Source organism: Falco cherrug, chromosome 11 (genome assembly GCF_023634085.1).
Source record: "Falco cherrug isolate bFalChe1 chromosome 11, bFalChe1.pri, whole genome shotgun sequence".
Classification (NCBI taxonomy): Eukaryota; Metazoa; Chordata; class Aves; order Falconiformes; family Falconidae; genus Falco; species Falco cherrug.
Window position 1 is genome coordinate 13,654,474 of NC_073707.1, and position 22,383 is coordinate 13,676,856.

At 45.4% G+C, this 22,383-nt stretch overlaps 1 protein-coding gene across 1 annotated transcript; it reads right to left on the minus strand.

Moving 5' to 3' along the window:
- Positions 1–5,016: 5,016 nt before the first annotated feature.
- Positions 5,017–8,361, minus strand: LOC129737093 (RING finger protein 223). The gene has a single exon (XM_055724118.1). The coding sequence runs from the start codon at positions 8,257–8,259 to the stop codon at positions 7,429–7,431; it is 831 nt and encodes a 276-aa protein (XP_055580093.1). The 5' UTR covers positions 8,260–8,361; the 3' UTR covers positions 5,017–7,428.
- Positions 8,362–22,383: the final 14,022 nt, after the last annotated feature.

The following is a 22,383-nucleotide window of genomic DNA, read 5'->3' on the forward strand; positions in this document are numbered from 1 at the left end:
CCCCGGTCTGGCCGTGGCTGCCCCCGGCAGCGGGCACCGAGCGCTCCCGATGGGGGAGCGGGGCAGAGCCGGGGGCTACGCAACAACGGCCCCAGAATATACCGCAATGGGGAGCGGGGGGCTTCCTCCTGCTTTTGTGTTTTGCGGGGGGACACGACCCTGTGAATATCTAGAAGAAGACTTTTAGTGGTCGTTGCTGAAGAGTGACTCTTCCCTCTTCTTCAGAAAGCAAGCAGAAGTAACTTCCAGAACAACCAGAACGTCACCTATATTGATACTTAAATAATACAGGGAGATCTACATTTATTTTTGGAGAGAAACGTTTGCTACCTGAATAGAAGAAATTGTGGTTTTTATTTTATTTCTAAGGTTTCATTTAATTTACTTCAAAGTTTTCAATAGATACAGCTTTTTTCATAGAAGAGTATTTTCCCATTTCCTAATATTAACCATCTGACTAACAAGTCCTTATTTACAATGTGGAAATCAAGCTGGCGTTATTTCTCGTCACCACATTTTCTAAGTCATAAAAAGTTTCATTCTTCCCGCTTTAAAGGAAAGCAAATTTTGATGTGTATCTCATGCATATTTCTCAAATTTCAGTAATTTAAAAAAAAAAAAACAAAAACCAAACCAAACCCCAAATGCTGTTATTGCTACTTGTTATTAATCAAAAGGTCATAAAATAATCACCAAAATGGATTTATTAGATTTTGCTAAATGGTTAAACAATTTAGCGGTAAGATGGGGAAACGTTGCTTACATCTGGGCCTGTACTGAGTTGAAGTCTGAAACTTAGATCCCCTGGCAAATCAGGAGTAGGTCTGGGGGAATAATAATGGTAAAAATAATAATGATGATTATGATAATAATACTATCTTTCAAGCTATCCCTCCCAAATCTCAGAATCCAGTGAGTCAAATCAACCTCACGATATTTGTTTACTGTAAAAATCTCCTTGAAGTAGCTATTTCTCAACTGAAGCTGTTCGTAAGACATAACAATCACCTTGATCTGAAACCCTGCAAGCTGCATGGCACGTGAGAAGCAAGCCTGAGACCAGCTCGGAGCCAGAGCTGTGAGGCCAGTGTCAGTCCTGGATGTTTTTAGTAAGAGGAGATACACGCCAAACAGAGGGCCAGTTACTCTTTCCCCATAACACAAGCAGAATTATTTTATACTGCATTGATGAAAGATAAACGTAGCTGAAAACTTCTAGTATGAATATATGTAATCCCCCATGACACAAATTGCGTTTTGTTAAGGCAGTTGTGGCATTTCTTCCAAGTATCTCCATTTCTACATGCACCCAGATAAAATGCAGAAGCAGGATATGTTGCAGGGTTTTCTAGCTTTAAAAAAAAGTGAGTCACCAAATTTAAATACCCTTTAAAAACATTAGAAGTCATAGTCACAAAAGACCCGGTGCTTCCCTGACCCATTTGCACCAACAGGCAACTGAGAGGGAGCCACCTCTGATGTGGTTTAAATGAGCTGAGGTTAAATACAAACAAAGATTATATTTTTCTTTGGCAATATAATATGCTAACAAAATTCACTAACTTCCAGTGAGATAAAGCATATTCTCTAGGCTGGTAGAACAGACAGGGGCATTATGTCTGCACAACATCTGCAACACAGGGAGAAGGACCATTGAGCTCAGGAGGATTTAAGTGTGCACAAAGATCCCTGACAAAGTTAGGCAAACAGTTCTCCTACACTTTTATCTCCATATGGGACTCGATATCATGGAAACACATATATCCCACACCCTCCTAATGTCAGATGCACTGTTTATGCTTAAGTCTTGTGGGTCAGAGATGATCAATAACCATTGCTCTGAATGATGTACACATTCATATTTAAATAGTGGCTTCTTCAGCACTTGCTAAATTTTCACTGACACACAGAACACAGTGACACAGGAAAGAGGCCGGACTGTGCCAGTCATGAACACGAGCTGCAACAGCACCTTCCCTTGGGATTCACAAAGACTATTCCCCTAAGTAAAGGTTTTCAGCACCAGGTCTGAACACACAGTAGCACGCTTTTTTCCAGAGAAACCTGCAGTTCACACCCCCCTAAAATTCCCATTCGGTGGGATTCTGTCTGCACAACCAGCAGTCTTGGCCAGTTGGAACAGTTCACCCATTCCAGTGAAACTGCAGACTGAAGTAGGATTTGGACTGAAAATCCACATTAACCCTATGACTACACCTGTATTCTTCAGCCTGTGGTAACAGTCTGCGTGCAGGCAACCCACTCTTCCACCATCTGCAAAAGACATTTCATACAAAGTGTTATACACAACAAGCTACTTTGGGATCTAAGCCTTAAAAGCAAACTTGAATCCCTGTGAATGGTAATTTGAGCTACTAAAGAAGAGCATTAAGGTAAGAAGCAACAGCATTTCCATTTGCACCTGTGATCCACCATGTTTTAATAATGTATTTTTACAGTGAAAGGAAAAAATAATACAAGTTCTTGTGTTTCTGTTCTTTAAAGTATAAATGCAGACAGAAACTCACTTTTCAGAGTAAGGTGGTCTTTTGGGGTTCTCAGCCCACAATATACTATTATTGAGACTGATTTTCCAAATGTGTTTCCAAATGCTGCCTCAACCCACATGAAAACAGATTAGAAACAAACTACCTCTCACTTCAGGAAATTCAGGTCAATGCTGTAAGTCACAGGGTCGTACAACTCATGTTAGCTACCTTTTTTTATTATTTGGCTTTGTGGTACGTTTCTAATGATCGTAAATATGAGAGTAACTGCTATGTTGCTTTTTGCATGATAAAAGAACACAAAAAGTACCCCTGTATGCAGGCGTCTTAACCAATCCAACTAGATAATCAAGGTTTTTATTCCTTCCACACACATTTATGAAACACTCAAGTGTTTTTCTGTCAAACTTTCCTTTCAAAAGATTAATACCTGCCATTACATAAATTAACATTGGACGATTATTTACTGCTTGTGGGCTAGTGACGCGGAAAGGAATATAATTTATTCCCTGCAGCCGCAGTATTTACCAGAGACACTTTCAAAGGAGAAATAAATATTTCTACATTGTGGCACTGAACATACATGGCATGTGTTAAAAACATAATGGTGCCTTAAAAAAGTGAATAATTGAGCAAAAGTTATGAAGAAGGGCAACATGAAAGAATTCGTAATGCGGTAGCAATTGTCCTAACGCATCCCCATATACAGTAAATGGCAGAAGCTCCCCACAAAGAGCGTATACCCAGCTTCACCGCGGCTGCAGTTAGCTCCAGCGAGAGCTTTCCTCACACAGCGATGGTCACCACCTGTCCCAGGTAAGATGGAAGAGACCAGTTTACAGCACATGGCTGCCCACCCGGTTCTGTGCTGCGGAGCTGGGTTCTGCCCTTCCATCTGCTTTTTACTCCCTCTCTCGGACTGGACTAGCACCACTGATGTCTGGCAGCCTATTGCAAAACATGAACTTAACACTTCATCAGATCTCCTGGTCTGGAATCCAGTGTGCTCCACTCAGGTAGAGGAACAGGGGATTACTGCCACAAAAAATTTAAGACCTTTTGGCACAATTGGAAACTACAGATCTTTCAGAGTTCACGCAGCCTGTGATCTCGCAGAGGTCAAAAAATTCCTGAGAAAGCTTCGGGCCTTTGTTTATCTTCCTGGTACTTTCATTTCTTGGCTGTAGCTGCTAGTGTCCCAGAATGTGTAATGCAGAGAAATGTTGCACAGCAAAAAAACCAACCCCAACCCCACCCCCACCCCCAAACGAGTGCAAGGAATAAAAAAAAAAAATAAGCCTGCAGCTTGTATTTCCCATGATTTTCCCCATGGTGTTGTGGTATAGCCCGCCTTCTTTGCTTTCCCACAGAGTGCCCCAAAGCACCGTTTTTTTCTGCAAGATGTGTGGATAGTGTAACTGATGCATACTCCTCCAGCTGCTTACCTCGGTGCATTTTTAAACAACTAGAAAACACAAGTGTTCTGACTGAAACAGTTACAATAACAAACCACCACCAGCCACAAGGATTTTCTCTTTTTGTATTTTACTTAAGTTTTTTTTTTTACTGAAACTTGAGCAAAGTTCGGCTTTGGACAAGCACTCTGTACACACAAAGGAACCCAAAATACAAATATAATACTGGGATTCTACAGTAGCCAGAGATGTATACAATGCACAATTTTTTCTGACTGGTACTGTGATGTGGATCCAGACTAACACTCCCGAAACCAGCGGAGTTTCCCAAAATTTGCATAAGCAGAGAGAAGGACTGGGCGTACAGTCAGACTGTCCATTTTAATTTGGCTCTGAAATATTTTCAAATATATGGGTAGGAACCTGATATGTAATATGATCGTTTAATTGTGAATAAGCCTGAAAATCCTGTTTAGGCCTGTGATCTTTAACTTTTTGTAATGTGCCAACCTCTAAACCTTTTAAAGTTGACCCTCACGTAACAAATTCAAGCTTCTGACGATCAATTTGCTTTTCTTACTTACCTTTTGCAGATCCTTTAGAAGTAGTCCACGGATCCCAGTTGAAACCATTGGTTTAGTCAAAATGGCAAATACTGTTTACAGAGAAAAGGCAAGAATAAAACTGTGATGTGGAAAGAAAATAAAAAAGATGGAGTGTACATTTCTTACTGTAATCAGTATTTTAGGGCATAGCTATATAGTAGCTTCCGTTGTGACTGCAGCTCCTGTAAACAGACCCAAGCACTGGCACGAGCTTGTTAGCTCGCCCAGACGGTGCTGGCAGCACACCTGCAGGACCCGAGCGGGAAAGCCCGCAGGAGTAAAGCAAAGTATGAACTACGCAGCGAGCTCCAGCCCAGCTTCACGAGCGCTCAGAGCTACTACCTTCGACGTGTCTACGTGAGATGGAGTTATAGCAGGGCTGTTGCTGCACTCATCTGAACTGCCAGGTGCTGGAGCTTACCTGATCGAACAGAAATGCTGATGCGCATGCTGCATTTGCAGTAGAAGCACAAACAGGTAAATCATATATTGGTGCATATGATGTACACACGTACATATTTTATATATTTATTTTCCTTAGAAAACATTGCTGCTGTTTATGTCCATTAATTTACATATATTTATTCTTACTACAGTATCATTTATAACAATACTTTCACCTCTATAGCACCTCCTCTTCAAGGATCTCCAATTGCTTAAAAACTTTAATAAATAAAGCCTCACATCTTGCCTGTGAGGTAGGTCAACGCTATTATCAAACAGAGAGGTTAAGGCCAAAATTTTCAAATGTTTGTACCTGAAGTCAACCATCTAAATTTTCATTTAGATGCTTAAATAAAAGTCTCGTGATTTTCTTTGGTGCAGAACATCCACAACTACTGCTGAAGTCAACAGGGGCTAACGGTCAGGCCTAGTTTTAGGAGGCATACACTTTTACACAGCTGACGAGCAACTCCCAGGTTTGAGAACACTGTTCTAAATACATGAACCACGGTCAGAGCCACAGTTGTTCCCAGTAATTTATCTCCTCAGGGCCTTTACATTATAATATATGACTTTAAAAGGCTGGTGCAGATCTTTTTAAATAGACGTAAAGTTACACACAACTCATAATACTGTTTCCACAAACTGCATCCATCATAAGAGAGTCTTATAAATAGCGCTTCGGTCTGTGGGGTTTTTTGGGGTGTCAGGGGGTTGTTTTTGACACATTTGTGATAATCAGGACAATGCACAGTACACATCACTTGTGCAGTCATAAAACACATCACATCTTCACCTGCTGCCTTTACATTTCTACATAGTAAATTCTTTTGCACTTGTGATAAATAGTAGTGGTCGAGTAAAGGTCTATTAAGAGGATATGTGTCAGAATATCATGCAGACAGCTTGCAAAATACACATACTCAAGGATCACTTAAAAAACTCTTGAACTGTTAAACACGAAAATAATTACCTCATTCCATTACAGTACTGTGTAGAAACACGGAATAAGCAGCATTATCTTATTCCCAATAGAATAGATTATAACAACTAAGTTAAAAAAATTCAGGCACCAAATGAATTATCCTGCAACACAGAACAGTATCTATATAGAATGCTCTCCTTAATATACTACAAAACCAGCTGTATCGCAGTGTTTTTCCATTTCATATTATGAGCATCTCGTCACATGTCAAAGACATCTTTGACGTTCCAGCCTCACAGAACAAAGACATTTTCCACTGGCCTTTGCAGAAACTCATAACACAGAAGAACTTACCAGGAGGGAAAACCACCGCCTTATTACAGCTACCTCGACCAAAGGTAAATGCTCAATATTCAAATTATGCTACTGCATTCCACTTTTACAGTGATGCTGAAAGTCCGTATTTTAATGTGGGCTTCTCTCACTGTGTAACAATTGAAATTAATGGCCAGTGAAATATTACTCCCTACCACAGGAGTCTCTCAGCTCTATTTTAGAGCTCCATTAATTAAATAATCTTCCAGAAATTGTTTTAAGTGTGCAACGTAGCGTTTCAGTCTCCCACATTAAATGAGAATTTCAAATAATTAAATAATAAAGCTTATTTTAAGCAACCAACAGAGGGCCCGATGGCCTTCTAATAAAATTATAACAAAACCGTACTCAATATATCGTAGGGAAACTTTGGCTCAGTCTCTTTAAGATAATACGTTTCTGTTACAGCTTCTTCTATACACACTTGTTCGCTTCATAAAACGGAAAACACAAAACGCGTTTAACATCGTGATCCTGTCCTGCTCCTACCCACAGTGAATCTCTCCGATTATCTTCCAGGCGGGGGCAACAGTAAGCCAGTTTTCTTTCACGGAGACTGTGTCCTTCTGCACCGGGGAGCACGGCAGGCCGAGCACGCTGCCGGCAGCGGCAGGGGGGCGGGCACAGGCACCCCGGGAGCCCCGGCTCCCCTGGGGGCTCCCCTGGGGGCTCCCCGGGACACCCCTGCGCCCTGCCCGGCCCTGCCTCCCTCCCACCCTGCGCAGCGGCCCGGCCCTCCGCGGCCCCTCGCCGGGCCACCCCGCGGGCCCGCCCCGCCACCTCGGGCCGTGCCAGCGCCGCGGGAGGGCTGGGGCCCGGGCCTGCGGCCTCGCACTCACCCAGCGGGCCTGGGGCTTGACACCCGGTCAACCTGGCGGGCCTGGGGCTGTCACCTGTCACCCGGCAGGCCTGGGGCCTGACACCCGTCGGGCCTGAGCTCTGCCGCCCCCCGCCGCCACGGCAGGCCGGCTCCGCGCCCGTTACACCCCGGAGAGCTGCAGCTTCGCCCGCGTCCTGCGTCCGCAGCTGCCGTCCCGCCTCTCGGCTGCGCCGGGGCTAACGCCACCGGAGCGGGGGCCGCCTGCGCGCAGGGGTCGCGGCCGCCCGCCGTTGCGGCCGCCGCCCTGCCGAGCCCGGCCCCTCGGCGCCCGCCGGCGCTACGTGTCGCTCCTGCGGGCGGCCGCCGCCCGGCCCCGCGGGGTGCCGTTGGCGGTCGCCGCCGCCGCCTCGGGCCGGTACTTGAGCCAGCAGATGAGCCATGTGACGACGACAGAGAAGAGGGCGAGGATGCTGGCCACCGACAGGCAGATGGGCCCCACCGGCGACGGCGAGGCCGAGGCGCCGGGCCCGGCGTCGCCGCCGTACTGGTTGACGAAGATGAGGCCGGTGAAGAGCAGCACCACCATGGAGAGGAAGGAGACGACGACGCACACGCAGCCGGCGCTCAGCGCCGCCCGCTTGCAGCTCTGGCAGCTCTCGTAGCCGCCGCCCGAGGAGCGCGGCCCGGCGCGGCCGGCGGGGGCGGCGGGCGGCGGGGCGAGGGCGGCCGCCGCCTCCCGGGCGCGGGGCGGGCGGCGGGGCGGCAGCGGCGGCAGGCTGTCCTGGGGTAGCGGGTCGCGGGCCCGCAGCTGCGGCGGGCAGGCGGCGGCCAGCTTGGTGTTGACGGGGAGGCCGTGGACGCGGTGGTCGGGCAGCGCCGTGCGGTGGCGGCAGAGCGGGCAGGCCAGCGAGCCGCCGGGCGCGCGGGCGGGCCCGGGCCCCGGCTCGGCGGCGGGGGGCTGCTGGGCGGCGCGCAGGTGCAGCTGGCTCAGGCACTCCTGGCAGAAGGTGTGCAGGCACTCCAGCAGCTTGGGCGCCCGCCGCTCCAGGTCGAAATAGTTGTAGCAGATCTTGCACTCGTAGTCCTCGTAGCTGGGGGCGGCCGCCGCCGCCTCATCCTCCCGCCGCCCGCCCTGCCCTACGCCGCCCTTCTGCGCCGGCTCGGCCATAACATCTCGCCGGAGGGGGGACGCCGAGCCGCGGAAAGGCGGAGAGTCCCGGGCCGCGCCGCGCCGCGCCGCGCCTGGCAGGCGGGCGGGGAGCCGGGGCAGCAGCGGCCGCGCCCGCGGGCTGCGGCGCGGCCCGGCGGGGAGGGCGGGCGGCAGGCGGGGAGGGAGGGTCGGCGGCCGCCCGCCGCGCTGGCGGCTGCCGCGGGCGGGGGGCGGGATCGGCGCCGCCCGCCCCCGGGAGCGGCCGCCGGGGTTCCTCCTGCCGGCCGGCCCGCCCGGCGTGCGGGGCTCGGGGCGGCCGGCGGTGGCTCCCCGCGCCGGGGGCGGTGGGCGCCGGGCGGGCGGGGCGGGCGTGCCCCCCCGGAACCCAGCGCCGGGCCGAGGGGCCGCGGCGGCCCGCGGGAGCGCTCCCGGGTGGGAGACGCCGGGCGGCCTTTCGGTCTGGAACCGCATGTGTCAGCGGTTCTGCCGGTGCGGGTGGCCGTCCCCAGCGTGCCAGTGCTGCGAGGCGGCGGGGGGCACCCAGAGCCCCAGGGAAGGGTTAAGCGGGGGGGCCGGGCACTGGCGGGTCCCCGGGGCTCGCAGGGTACCGTAGCTTGCTTCCCACATAGCTTGCTTCCTCGGGAAGAGGCTTGTGCACTGGGATGTGCTTTCGTTGTGCACAAGTGAAAATAAAAGGTATTTTATTCTGGAAACTGGAGGTGGAAGGAGCTGCGATGTGGCTACGTCCTGACATTGCTGTAAGAGCTTTGACCGGTTTAAGGAAAAAACAATGCAAACAATAAAGGATTCGGAGTTTCCCAACGTCACGTGTTAAACAATCAGATTTCACTAAATCAAATTCTGCTCTGTTGCATCAGGGAAGTCCAGAGTAACTCCATTATCTTCAGATGTAGCACAGGCCATAAAAGTCATTATTTCTCTTTTTAATTCTGAAAATTTACTTGGGGACAGGGAGACCTCCAGGCAGGCAAGTGCTTCGGGCCCACCGCATTGGCCCGCCGCCTTGCTAACGCTGCGGCTTGGGAGCTGCCTGGCCTGGCTACTGGCAGCGTGGACACCTTCCCCGCATCCCTGCCCTGGGACCTGCTGCATCAGGTGTGCTGCCCTCAAACGCCGGGGCAAGCTCGTCCTCCTCCACAGCCTTGGACCCTTCTCCTGGCCCTCTGTGCTAGCAGTTACTTTGCTCCTGGGCCCTGAGCGTTCTTGAAGAGCCGAACCAAATGAGGAAACTGTGGTTTAGAAGGGCTGACTTGTTGGAAAGATGAAAAGGCACGTATTGCTAGCTTGTGGTGGCAGATCTGAAGATTGTCCACGAGTCCTTGGACATTAAAAGTAGCAAAAGAGGGAACTCAAAGATTTTCAGCTTGGCATAAACTGAAATAATGCAGAGAAAAGTAGGAACATTCTCTGTACAGGAAGACAGATCCTTTTTGTAATTTATCCTAGGAGAGGATTTAAAGTCTGCTAAAAATGTAGCTTCAGTCTCTGAAAAGAAGAAAGAAAATGACTTCTGCTGCCACTGTCCATAGTGCACAGCTATTTCAGCATGTGGAGTCAAAAAGCACCCCCTTTCCAAAGGCCACACCGATTTGCAGCCTTGGAGCTAATCTGCCCCCATCACTTGGAGGACTTTTCCAGTGTTACTGTTTTCCCAGTGCATATCATCCCTGATGAATTTGGACTGTTTTCATCCAACTGGTATCTTCCATTTTTTGCATTAATTCTTATTTACTCAGGTATTCTTAAATTCTGAAATGTGTGTTGCTGGTGGGTTTGTTCTGTTTTGCCTTCCCCCCCCCCCCCCGTTGTTTTGTTGTTTTTTGCTTGTCACTGTTTCCCTGTTACCGTCGTCTTCCTATTTAATTAGTTCATTGTTAAAAGATGTATGTCAAATTATCCCAGGCACCGCCCTTCCACTTAATATTATTGCCACTTTCATAACCCTACAATTTCCAATTAATTTTCAAAACACATGAAAGTCTCCTTAGATCCAAGGAAATCTGAATTAATTTTTTCAAGTAAAATCTTTTGAGGCACTGTATCAAATGCTTTAATAAGGTCCAGATACATCAGCTGCGTTTCTGGTTCAAACTGCTTTGCCCCTGTCTTTTGTGTTCTGAGTTTTCTTATCTGATGTGTATCTGCCTTGAGGTCAACTGAAACTCCACCTAATAATTATATGAAAGTCAGCACTGGGAAAGCTTCTTGTAATTCTGGCATGGAAACTGCACAGAATAGATGGCTAAGTTGAGTATAACTTGAAAAAAAATATAAAGAAAAAGCTGAACGCAAAATTGGGGAAATTCACATTTTTTGATGAAACTAAGAATGAGAAAAAATGGCGTGTAGCCACAGAAACTTTCTTGCTCATAATTACCCCTGTGAACATGATGCTGTAGAGCTAGATCCTGCACCAGCAAGGTTACCTTGCACCGTCCCTAGAGAACGTTACTCAGTGGAACACGTAAGCCACGTGGTCCCCACACCTGGTCACCTGGTCAGGTGCTGCTTTTTTCTATGGACGGATGCACCTCCTATTTACCTCTTTGTGTATCTAGTGGCACTTGGGGGTTCTGTCCTCACCCTTTTGTTAGCACAGCAACTCGTGATGACACAGCAAGTCAGTTCATGGAGGTGATCCAACTGAACCCTATTTACTTCTTTATTAGTTTTTTCTGCTGCAACAACTCAGCGGAGCAGGTCGCTGCCTGGGTGTGCGAGGTCTGCAGGCAGTGCAGGGAAACATGCCAATGGCAGCGTGGTCAGGAGAAGAAACAAAGCTGGGACCACAGCGATGGTGATTTATGTACGCTTACCTGACTACGGAACAAAGCCATCAATGATTTCAGCCCTTTTGTCTCAGTCCAGCGTCGTGTCACGGGATGTTACAGCCCAGAGCAAGGCTGGAAAGCCCACTGTGACAACCTGAAGAATAAGCTGTGTTCCTGTACGCCCTGGCAGCCTTATATGTGTCGGGTGGCGATGAGCTGCAGCTCTCTGGGGGTTGCAGGCTCATGGGCAGGGTGTTTGCAACACACACTCCTACTCCCTGCGCTGTGGTGCTGCCCTGGCTCCTGGGATGCTCAGACCGACAGAGCACCCAGCCTGGAGTTGAAGGTGGCTTCTTGGCTAAATTCTTCTGGCGACTGAATCTGTGATTCTTCACAAGTGGAGGAGTTGGACCATGAGGACTGGAAAACTTCTTCAGGTTGAATTTAAAGGCTTCCTAGGCTGCGATCAAAGAGAAGAGAAATTTCTTCAGGTTTTTGGAAGAGTTACTCTATTTGTGAGGATCCAGACATATTCTCTCATTTAGTCACTTTCATCACAATGAGCATTTGTTAGGGACTGTTCCTTAGTGGGACAAATGCATTAATTATAGTAAAAAAACCCACTGAAATGCAGCTGAGACGATTCTGAGGGCTGACTTTTGGCTGAACCACTATCAGACACTTTGGATGTTACTCAGCAGAAGTTACAAATTCTGAGCAAAAATGACAATCCTTATGAAATACACATTTTTCCACTTAAAATAATCGTCCTACAGCTGGTAAGAATTGATTTTTAGCATTTTAAATATTGGGCCTGATTTACCCCATGCAGTGTGCTTGTTTTATGCTGATGTAAAACTTGTCTAAGAGCTGTGTAACAGTGTAAAATGAACTCAGTGATGAGCCAAGCCCAAAACTTTGCAGAAGAACCCTCCCATTTTTCACAAGAGACATGCTGGCTTACATCCCTGCAGCACTAATGTCTTGTTCAGCTGGTTTAATTCTTCAGAATTTCTCTGTTGCTGTACAATAGGTATGTTTAAGGAAATTTGAGATCTTGCTTTTTGTTTAGAGCTAGGAAAAAATTTCTCTCTGATGGATGCATAGGTCAGGAATGGATCAGATGCCAGCCCATTCATGGTAAAAAAATTATACACACACAAAAGCCCCATTTGCTGCTTATGTTTTCTGTACATTTCAACAGTTAAGTAGCTTATTTAGGGCTGATGCAGTGATCATTGAAATCAGACAGCTTTTTGGATAAGTCCTTGTGGTTTGATATCCTAGTGCAGTTGACATCAGAAGCTTTCTGACAGTATTTTAATGTCAGAAGTTTTTTACTTTTATAAAAGCCTGCTTGTTGTATGACTTTCTAGAGTGCATTAGGTAACTAAGCCTCAAGATCAATTGGTAAATATTTAGAAAAAGATTTCTTCCTCCAGCCCCATTTCCACTCACTTTTGAGGGGTGGAAAAAGCTGGGCGTTATTTTTATGCCCTATCACTGTATTGTAGGATGCTGCAACATCAACTGCTTTCTTCACATTGACATTTTATTTTGTATAATTTTGTATAATTGATTTCTGAATAATTTATAATTAAAGTGCTATTTTACCTTTTCTGTCTTGGAACTACCATAAAAGCTGTTGCATGTGCGGTCTATTGCATTCAGTACAGAAGGGAATGTTATTTTTCAGTAATTTGTGAGCTGAAAAAGGAGAGAGAAACGATTACAATTGTGAGCAGTTCCACATCAGTCACAGTCATATACAAAATATGTTGTTCTCTTAATGGTTATAATAGGCAATATGCAGAGGTACAATATTTGACACCCCTCTCCCCCCAATATTTATTGTTGTAGCTGATAAAAATGGTCCTGTTTCAGTTGCCTCAGGCAATGTGGAATGTGTGACAGACAGTGCCTTCACTGATTGCTCACCTCTGCTGGTGAGGTCTCCGTTTTCTCTTTTTTCTAGGTTAAGCTTTAAGTTTCTTTTCCTCACCCAGTGTTGACCTGCAGCTCTGAGCGCAGACACACCCTTGTTGGCATCAGTCTGATGCCAAATTGTGCAACAGGTTTATAGGCAATAAAAGGGTGAGGGATGCAGGTGTAAAGCTGGGGATGACTACATCATTTCTGGTGTAATGATCAGGAATTGTTCCCATCCATTTGTTTTCCATAATCCTGTGTTTTCAGCACATCCCAAACAGACAAGTGCATGGTGAGCTTTGGTTAAGAAAAGATGAGGGACCTTTTAAAATTGTGAGGGTATGTCCATCAGTGCCATGTCCTTCTCAGGCAGCCAAGGTTTAACAGCAACAAGGAGCCTCGCCACAGCCTTGCTACCCAGAGCAAACCCATCTCAGAAGCGTTATGGAAGCTGATGGCAGATGTGGGCTAACTCTGCAGCTCAGGCGGAGGTGTCTCCGGCAGATTTACGTTGAACCTAGCTAAGGGGAGTATTGGCACCAAGCGTTCGGCCAGCAGAGCCGTGCACCCCAGGGTCCTGTGGCACAGCCAAGTGCCGCCCGAGGAGCCGCATCTCTCTTGTGTGTGGAGCTTTATTAGCAGCTCCCCGAAGCAAGAACTGTGTTTCTGTGTTAGAGCAGATCTGCTCTGGGTGTTTACCGGGATTTAATTAATCTCATCCAAACAGTTAAATCGGTGTGGTCTTCCAGGTTGTTTGCAGCTTTACAGACAAATGTGTTTTTATAGAACTTACCTTCTACTAAGCAAACTGCACTTCTTTGAGCCCTTTGCTGATGATATAATTGAGAAAGAATCCAGGGACTGCACCGATTTAACTGTTGTTTTTTCAAAAAGGACCATGCTATAAAGAGAAACAGAGAGATGACCTCAGAGAAGCCCTTGGTTTTGGCCAGCCCTGTGTTTTCTGTGTCACAGCAATAGTGAGCATTGCATTTGACACTGGATGCTGCTCTAGGAGGCTGTGTGGGGCTGGCAGAGCCTGTTGGGGCTTGCTTGGTGCAGCATGCTGCCGCAGGAGCCTCGGCAAGGAGGCAGATCTCCGTGGAGCAGGGAATTTCGGGATGCGGGGCTGCCGTGTGTCATGTGGCACCCTGGGGCTTCATATTAGCTAAGTGTAATGCCTATGCTGGCCGCATTAAAGCAGCTCAGCAGGAAAATATGGCCAAAATTAATAATTACTAATAATGGTGATTAGAGTAATTAGTGAATTACCAGCATGGCTGTTTGCTCTTGGGCAGTTACTTTCTGCTACCTAAATTGTCCTTGCTTTGTGCTGAGAGAGAAAAGCTGTTCCTATGCGGAATTGCTTTAAAAGATTATGCAGTGCTTTGGGAGCTCTGTCTCAAAGACTCAGTATGTGTTTCAGTCACTGCTTTTATTACAGCATATCATTGGTAATGCTAAATTAATATAGGGATGGTTATCACTGAAGTAAAATCCTGATTCAGTGAAGCTGGTAAAAATATTTTCATCAGCTTCAAATGGGACAAGTTTTTATCCTTGATAATGACAGGGACATGTTTTTTTAAGTCAGCTTGGAAACAACTGCTATTGCTCAGACCACAACATTATGTATATGTGCTTAAATCAATTTTATTCAGAATGAGAAACAGATGAAGGGTATGGGGATTTTTGCATTCATACTATTGCATATATTCAGATATTAAAATTGTAAATTTTTGTGAGCTGAAAGTGAACACATGGGAGTTTTTTGGATTTGGTTTAGTTTCTTTTTCCCTCCAGACAAACATTAATGTCTTCTCACAAGAAATAACAGATTTGAAAATCACTTGATGTTAACCTAAAACCTACCTGGATCTCTGCAACTCTGGAGAAGTGCAGCCTCTGCTTTGAAAAGAGGTATCAGAAAAGCAAGCCAAGTGTTAGGGGCAAATTAGGAACAATTATAGGCCAAAAGAGAAAACACCATTTTGCCACTGTATCAGCCACGTACTGACCACTGGGTGCTCTTCTGGTGCCTCTTCTCTAGGAAGGAAAGTGTTCAGGGAAGAGCAAAAAGGACTAAGGATTGGGAAGAGCTTCCTTACAAAGGGAACCCAATGGACCAGGACTCCACAACCTCCAGAAGAGGCAGCTTAGAGGGGATACAACAGCCATCTAATTGACTCTGCCGAACAAGCCAAGCAACTCACAGTGAACGGATCGCCAGCATTACAGGGCGATGGAGATTGCCAAAAGGGATGCAACCAACTTCTAAACCCGCCAAGGGTGACTGTAACTCTAGAAGTAAAGGGATATCTGATTTGTTACTTGGCATACGCCTGCTGTATAGTCTGTTCTGCTGGCCCACTGCTTTTCATAATATTGGAAAGGAAGATGAGAAGCTTGTTTCTAATGGGTTGATTAGATATTAAATATTTTGGAACAAAAACAACTAACAACTGGGATGTCTTTGTGATGGGGGTGAGAACTCAGGATGTTACATTTGGAGAGAAAACTCACCAGTTAGCTAAAATTGTGGTTCTAGCTGAGTCAAGAAAGAGATTCCTTCATCCTAACTTGAAATCTAAATTACTTTAATTGGAGAGTATATGGTTCCTGAGTGTAATGAGTAAGAATACTTGAAAATTGATTAAATTGCCAATTTTTTGTTCACAATTGTTTTCCCCACAAAAATGTGGACTAAATTTGTACTCCCAGTAGCGAATGCCAATTTGGAAGAATTCCACTGGATTCATTGCAGTTGCCCTAGTTGCACCTTCCTTAGTGAGTACAGAATCAGGCCCTGCATGCATAATTTTTCCACTTTTAGACCTGGGGGAACATAATCGGGAGCCTGGCTGAGGTCTAATTCCAGATTAGGTCTTTCATATGTAGATTACAAAGTCAGTGGAAAACAAGCTTGCTTTGGCAGTCACTTTAAAGAAAGACTTTTGGATGATTTTATCAACAGCAGAAGAGGCAATTCATTTTTCATGCTAGAAATCATCATATATCTCATTTTGGGAGATGTGATCTATACTGACTTTTTTTGTGTAGAGAGAAAAATACCCTATTTTCTTAGGGCCACTTCAGGTTTCTGGGACACTTCTGTCCTCAAAACCTCATCCCGTAATCTCAGAGAAATGCTTGTACCCAATGTATTTGGATCAATATTTTTGTTTTATTTATTTCTATAGTCTTGTCTCTTTGATTCTCTGAGGCTTCAAATAAGATTTCAGAAGCTCATCCACAGTTTCTGTATGAATTCTGCCAGAAGCACGGACATTGACTTATGGTTGTGGCTTGGATTTGTAGATGCTAATGGAAGAAAGCACCCCTGGAATGCAACTTCTCTCAACTCTTGCACTGTTAGAGACCTAATAACTGCTTAGAAAAGGAGTTAAAACATGATTTTCTCTTCAGCTGTTGCCAGGAAATCTGCCAACCAGATGGATGATCTATGGTGGATGGTCAAAAATGATAGTGCTACCACTGTCTTTCAAAGGAATGCATATTCCCCACATGAGCACAAACCAATAGAGAGAACAGGGTGGGCATGGCTATCCTCTCTAAAACAATCAACAGATGTCTCAAGTCTTAGTGTCCATGGGAGAGCCCCAGGCCAGGCTGCAGCGCTGTAACATCCATCCTCCCAGTCAGAGGGTGCAGCAGCTCCTGTCAGGTGTGATCGGTCACCTCTCGGATGATATCTGGTATTCAACAATTTGATGCGGAGAACAGATTTTTACCAAAATAGTTAAATCTGAGGTTTATTAAAATAGCTGTACAGACAGTTGATAGAGTTTGCATTAAAGGGAGATGAACAAGTTGGCCACGTTTCTCTCCTGCAAAAAAATACTGAAAATGCCTGCCATTTGGTGATATTTAAATACATTTCAACAGCAAAATGTGTGCTTTGAGAGTAAGGCATAGTAGAAAATCACTCCTACCGTGAGTTAGTAGAGGTGGAGGATCCATTATAACTCCATTCTTAACAGGGATGAGGGAGCTGCCCAAGCAAGCCATCTCCTCAGTCTGCCTGGGTCAGAATTCAGTGGTGTCTCCACAACGGGGTCTGTAAGTGCAGGGTAGCCCTGTATTTCTGTCTTCCTTATGAATCCCTTTTCCTTCCTTTCTTCTCCTGGTCTGGAAATGGTCACTTTTTAAGGGGTTGCAAACTGTTTCAGAAGGCAAGGGCAGGACCACCTGATGCTCTGGAAATATGCTGGTCACACCTGGAAGAAATAGTAATCTCAACTTTACTTATCCAAATGCAAGAATAGCAGTACCCTTGCCTCATCAGCAGGTGAGTATTAATTGCTAGAAACAGGGCAAATTCCCAGAATATAAAAGGGTTTTTCTTACTGCCCTGTACAGTTAATTTCGTAGCTTCCAGTGTTTGAAGCGGATGACTTGTGTTATTTCTAATGAATCAAGGCAAGTGCTCTCAGACCTCCTAATGATTGTTTCTATCTACTATACCATAAAATGTACATATATATCCTCCTTGGTTTACTGCCAGTCAATCAATGTTAAAGCGTTGACATATGGGTGTGGGATTTTTTGCTGTCTTTAAAATAGGATCAATGACATTAAGGTTTGTCATGTAAATAGTAGAAATAAAGCAAAAACCCCAAAAGCTAATTATGGTTTTAGGCTGGCATCTGTAATGTGGGTGGCAGTAGAATGAAAAGTAGAGAATTTCAAAGTTCTTCACAGTTGAATGAATTGACTGAGTATGTTTTTTAGTGGTTGCAAAAACGTTAGTTACCCAAAGTTCCTGCATACAAACAAAATAAATCTATGAACTGGCTGCACTAGCCTCAGTCCATTTCATTGCTCATTTTCCACTCCCACCCTTCCTTCTCTGGCCTGTTAACTCCAGAACAGACTTTTTGTTGAAACTCATAAACTGCCTGGAAACAAAATAAATTAACAAGTCAACAGCTCCCAGCAAAAGCCACTGTTGCCCTTCTCAGGATACTTTTTGTTGGCTGAGTCTCTGCAGGTGCTGAACAATCCTGATGGCCAGGTTGACTTGCATTGGCAATGCTCAGCTCCATCCCGCAAATAAACAGAGTTTAGAAGAAAGCAAAATAACCTCAGCCTGTTGCATTCCTAACAAGTGTCTGACAGTAGTGACTCATGCTGTCATCAGGCAGTGACAAACATTTAGAAAACAATGCTGTAGCTTAAAAAATGATGGCAGGAGGTTTCATGTGAAGTGTCCCTAAGGAGAAGCTGTCAAAGGGCAGGATGGAGAGGTACCCAGCTTTCAAATCCATCCTCTGCTCTGAACAGGATGGAGAACCATGGAAAAAACATGCAGTGCACAGAGGGCGTTTGGTGTGGTGTCTGCCAGGGTGAGACGAATTGCTGCTCCCCAGCAGTAGTGAGTATCCAGTACTTTTCCTTCAGAAAAGGGATGTGATTACAATCAGCAGCTCCTTTCCAACCGTTTTCGCTTGGTGTTGTACATGCTGGGTGTGAGGTGCCTGTTAGCAGCTGGCTGCTTAAGGACAACGTGCCGTGTTCAGGCTCCCTTCTGCACACATGGGCTCAGAGCAAAACCCGCCTCTCTGGAGACAGAGCTTGCCTCAAAGACAGGGAACTTGTAAAAAGTAGGGTATTATGCTGTATTCGATAATAATTACTCGGGAACTGTTGTGTTGTCATCATTTTTTTCACAGGCTGAATGAGGATTTGTTCAACAGAGCATGCCAGAAGATGTCTCAGGGTAAAACAAGCACAGAGAAAGGGTGTTTGTTCAGCCGAGCCCTTCCAGCAGGGTCTGCGTCCCTACAGCAAAGGTGTACTGTCAGGCTGCCCCTCTCCAGGGATGCTGCTTATAACGGCCCAGGAGCTGGTCACTGCTAGCAGAGACCTTCCCAGGTCCTTTCACAGGGGTGATTTACAGAGGCTGCCCAATTCCCTTGTCTTTGTGCTGTCCTTTCAGTCCAGGCACTGGCTGCTGTAAGCAGAGATGCACCAGGCAGCGGCAAGGGAGCTGCTGTAAAAAAAAAAACAACTCGAAACCCTTTCCATGGTTTCAAGTACATCAAGACAAAACTCAACCCAGAGATATTTTCACCAATTTAAGCCTAGACTGCTCTTGAGACAATCAGATTTTTTTCCAGAAATAGTATGTGGTATTGCAAATAAAATCAGACAGGTCAACTCTAATGACAGTCAGGCTTTTAAAATTTCTTAGGGGTTAAATTCGGTATTTAAACAGAGCATTATCAATTTCTTGTCTGCTGTTATTTCCCAAAACACTGAAACAGCCAAGGTATGGTATAGCCTACAAATAGCCAGAAATGTTGAGAACACCTCTAGAAATTTCACAGTAGATGTGCGTGCAATTGAAGTGTCCAAGTGATATGGTGCAGAATAATTATTTAAATGACATGCTAATCATCACTGGAAATTAGCAATACCATTTCAAGCAGTGCAAATCATAAGCAATTACATACCATTATCTGGTTACTTACACTGCAAACAGAAAAGTTAATTATTCCTACCCGAGACAGCAGCTGCAGCTTCAGCATATTCTCTTTCTTGCAGTTTTTGGGGATGCTTTCATCTTCCCAAGTTCCCAAATTCACTTTGCTTTTGTACTTACATTCTCTAAAACTGAAAATATGACTATATATAAAATAAGGATTTTGCCATAAAATTATGTGAGAATTATAAAAATGTGGGTCTACAATTCCATTTCTTCCCTTGCCTAAGGTTATGGGAGTTGATGAGCAGCTGGGACCCTAAAGGACCGATATATTTCGCACATACCCTGTGCTGGAGCATTACCTTTTTAAGACCATCTGTGCAAAGACAATCCGCGTGTGCTCAGTGTGTTGAAGGCTGTGGAGGTACTACAGAGGCGTGTTCCAATCTAGCTATACTGCTCAGTTAAAATAAAGATATTTGCATAGCAAACATTTTCTCACAGTCAGAAAAGGCATACAAAGCGTGCAGGCTTAAGACCCATTACAGCTGTGTGGACTCCTGTTGTACCAAATCAAGCAGGTTTTCTGTCGTTACATCTCAAATGGAGATCAAATCTGGGAGAGGTTCAATGAAAATTGCACCTATCCATGGCTTTACATTGAAGACACAAGACCGTTCCTACTGCTGCAGAGCCAAGCCCGGTGGGATTCTTTCTGTATTGACCTATGTTGCAAAAAATTTTTTTCTAAGGAAATTTCCTCAAAATGTATTGTGTTTGGAAAATTTATTCAAAGTGATTTTTTTTGAGCTTTGATATGCATTAAATCAAAAGCAAAAGATTCCAGTGCTGTGAAAAGCATGGTCTCTCATGCATCAGTTTCCAAGGGTACCTTCTACAGATATTCGCCATCTCTCCACTATACTTCAAAATCTTAAGTTCTTCCAGCTAAGCTGAGAAAGCTCCATTTTGTTCCCTGTGAGGTTAGTGGGTGGTTGGGTCTGACATTCGGTACAAAAGTCTCAGATCCAAAATAATGTCTTCAGTAACATGTCAACTAAATAAAATGAAAATGCAGGAATCTTATAAAAAGAATAGTCGGAACTTTTCAAACATACAGATTTTAATGGTTTCTTCTGCATCATAAACAGTGAAAAATGCAAATTGCCAAGAAATAGCGAAGGAAGATGGAATTGTTGGGCTCTAAGTACATTGAGAAAATGACTGAGGATAGTGAAAACGTATGGCATAAAGCTGGGAAAGAAAATCTGTTCAAAACCTGTTCAAATACAACGTGCTGTGATACTGATGAGTTGGTGGGACTTCTGTCTTCACTGCCTGGCCAAAGGATTTCTGCGTCTAGCCATAAGTATCTTCAAATGCTGAAGAAGAGGGATTGCAGCAGAACCCTGAGTGCCACCCCTCCCTCTGGCACATCCCACATCCCACCATCAGGCTCTGTGGTCCCCAGTCCCAACGTGCTGGTGTTTGTAGCTCTGCCCTGCCAAACCTCCATCACCCCTTGGTATCAAAGGTACTAGCGAGTCCCTTCCCCTGATACCAGTGACATCTCATAACGCAGTGACTGTGCCTGCTCTACGGCAGTTTCAGCCGAGGCTTCGGTTTGTCCACGTTCACATCATCCCAGTGTTTTTTGGCTTAGAAAACTGCAGCTCTGACATTTGTGTGTATAACTAACAACCTGCCGCCACCTCAAAGGGCTGTCAGCTGAAGTAACTCGAAGTACAATCTTCTGCAGCGAAACGCGGTTGCTGTCTGCAGAGCGATGGTAAAAGTCATGCTCGTATTTGCTCCTCCAGACCCATTCCCTCGGCTTACAAGTCAAAACAAGACTTGTCTGGATGTCAGGATTGCAAACTCACGCTGGCATTCGAAAACTGAGCTGTGTTCTCCTAGCATCATTTTCCACCCCCAGTCGTGGAATTTGTACTTTGCTGTTAGCTTTGTTGATGCTGGAGGCAAAATTATCCACCGTCATGACAGTGACACCCGTTGTTGTTAAGGAAATGCCTTCAGCATAAGGCACTATTTTCAGCTTTCTCAAAAGTTGTCCTTTGTATCCTCATCTTCCATGCTTATCCTCAGCCCAGAGGTGATTTTCTTCCCTTGTGAAAACATAGCTGAATGCTGACCAGCTATTAGTGAGATATTTTGGCCTTAGATGAGGTAGTTTCACCAGCTAAAGCTTTAAAAACGGGTTTTGTAGCTGGACAGTTTATAAATAGCTTCTTTTAAACACTCTCAGAATGCTATTCATCTAGTCCTTTGTAGTGATGTTTTTTCCACTGGTTTTACAGAAAACTGCCTTTCTAAATGTCAGAAAATCTGTATGGGCCGGGACAGCTCTTGAATTTTTCATTTGTTTACTTTTGAGATTTTTTTTCTAAAGCAAATCTTTCAAGGAGCCAAACCTTGAGTATTTTTCTTGGCCATCAGAGGTAGGTCTCAGGAAAATGTGATTAGAGCATTGTTCTGAAAGAGGAATAGAAGAGGAATGATTCATACTCTCGGTTCGAGCAAGAATAAACAAGTTGTTCCCTGAGCAGTGCAAATGATAAAACAAACTTCCTATAGATTTTTGCTCTGTATTACTAGGCAATTCCCACTGCAACAGTCATTCTTCTGCCCTCGGTTCTCTCCTCAAACCCTCCATCCTCTTCGTGGTGCAGACACCTCCTGCTGATATGCTACAGTCCTTCCTACGATCCTCTGGGCCATCCTGGAAGTACCTGTGCTTCCCTCTTCCCAAAGCTGCGCCCCTGCATCCTGCAGCTGTGCCCGTACCTGTTAGGTACCTGACAGGCCAGGGGCGGAATTGCCAGCAGCATGCCTGGAAATGAGCGTGTCTGGGATGGGGCCATCAGGCAGCCCGAATTGTGCCATCATTGGCTTATGTACCACTTATAATTGCTTATATTGATTTAATGAGTGTTAGGCATCTTGCCTCTCCAG

Excerpts from the sequence above, each read along its gene's own strand:
- LOC129737093 (XM_055724118.1), bottom strand. The coding sequence starts at position 8,259 with ATGGCCGAGCCGGCGCAGAAGGGCGGCGTAGGGCAGGGCGGGCGGCGG.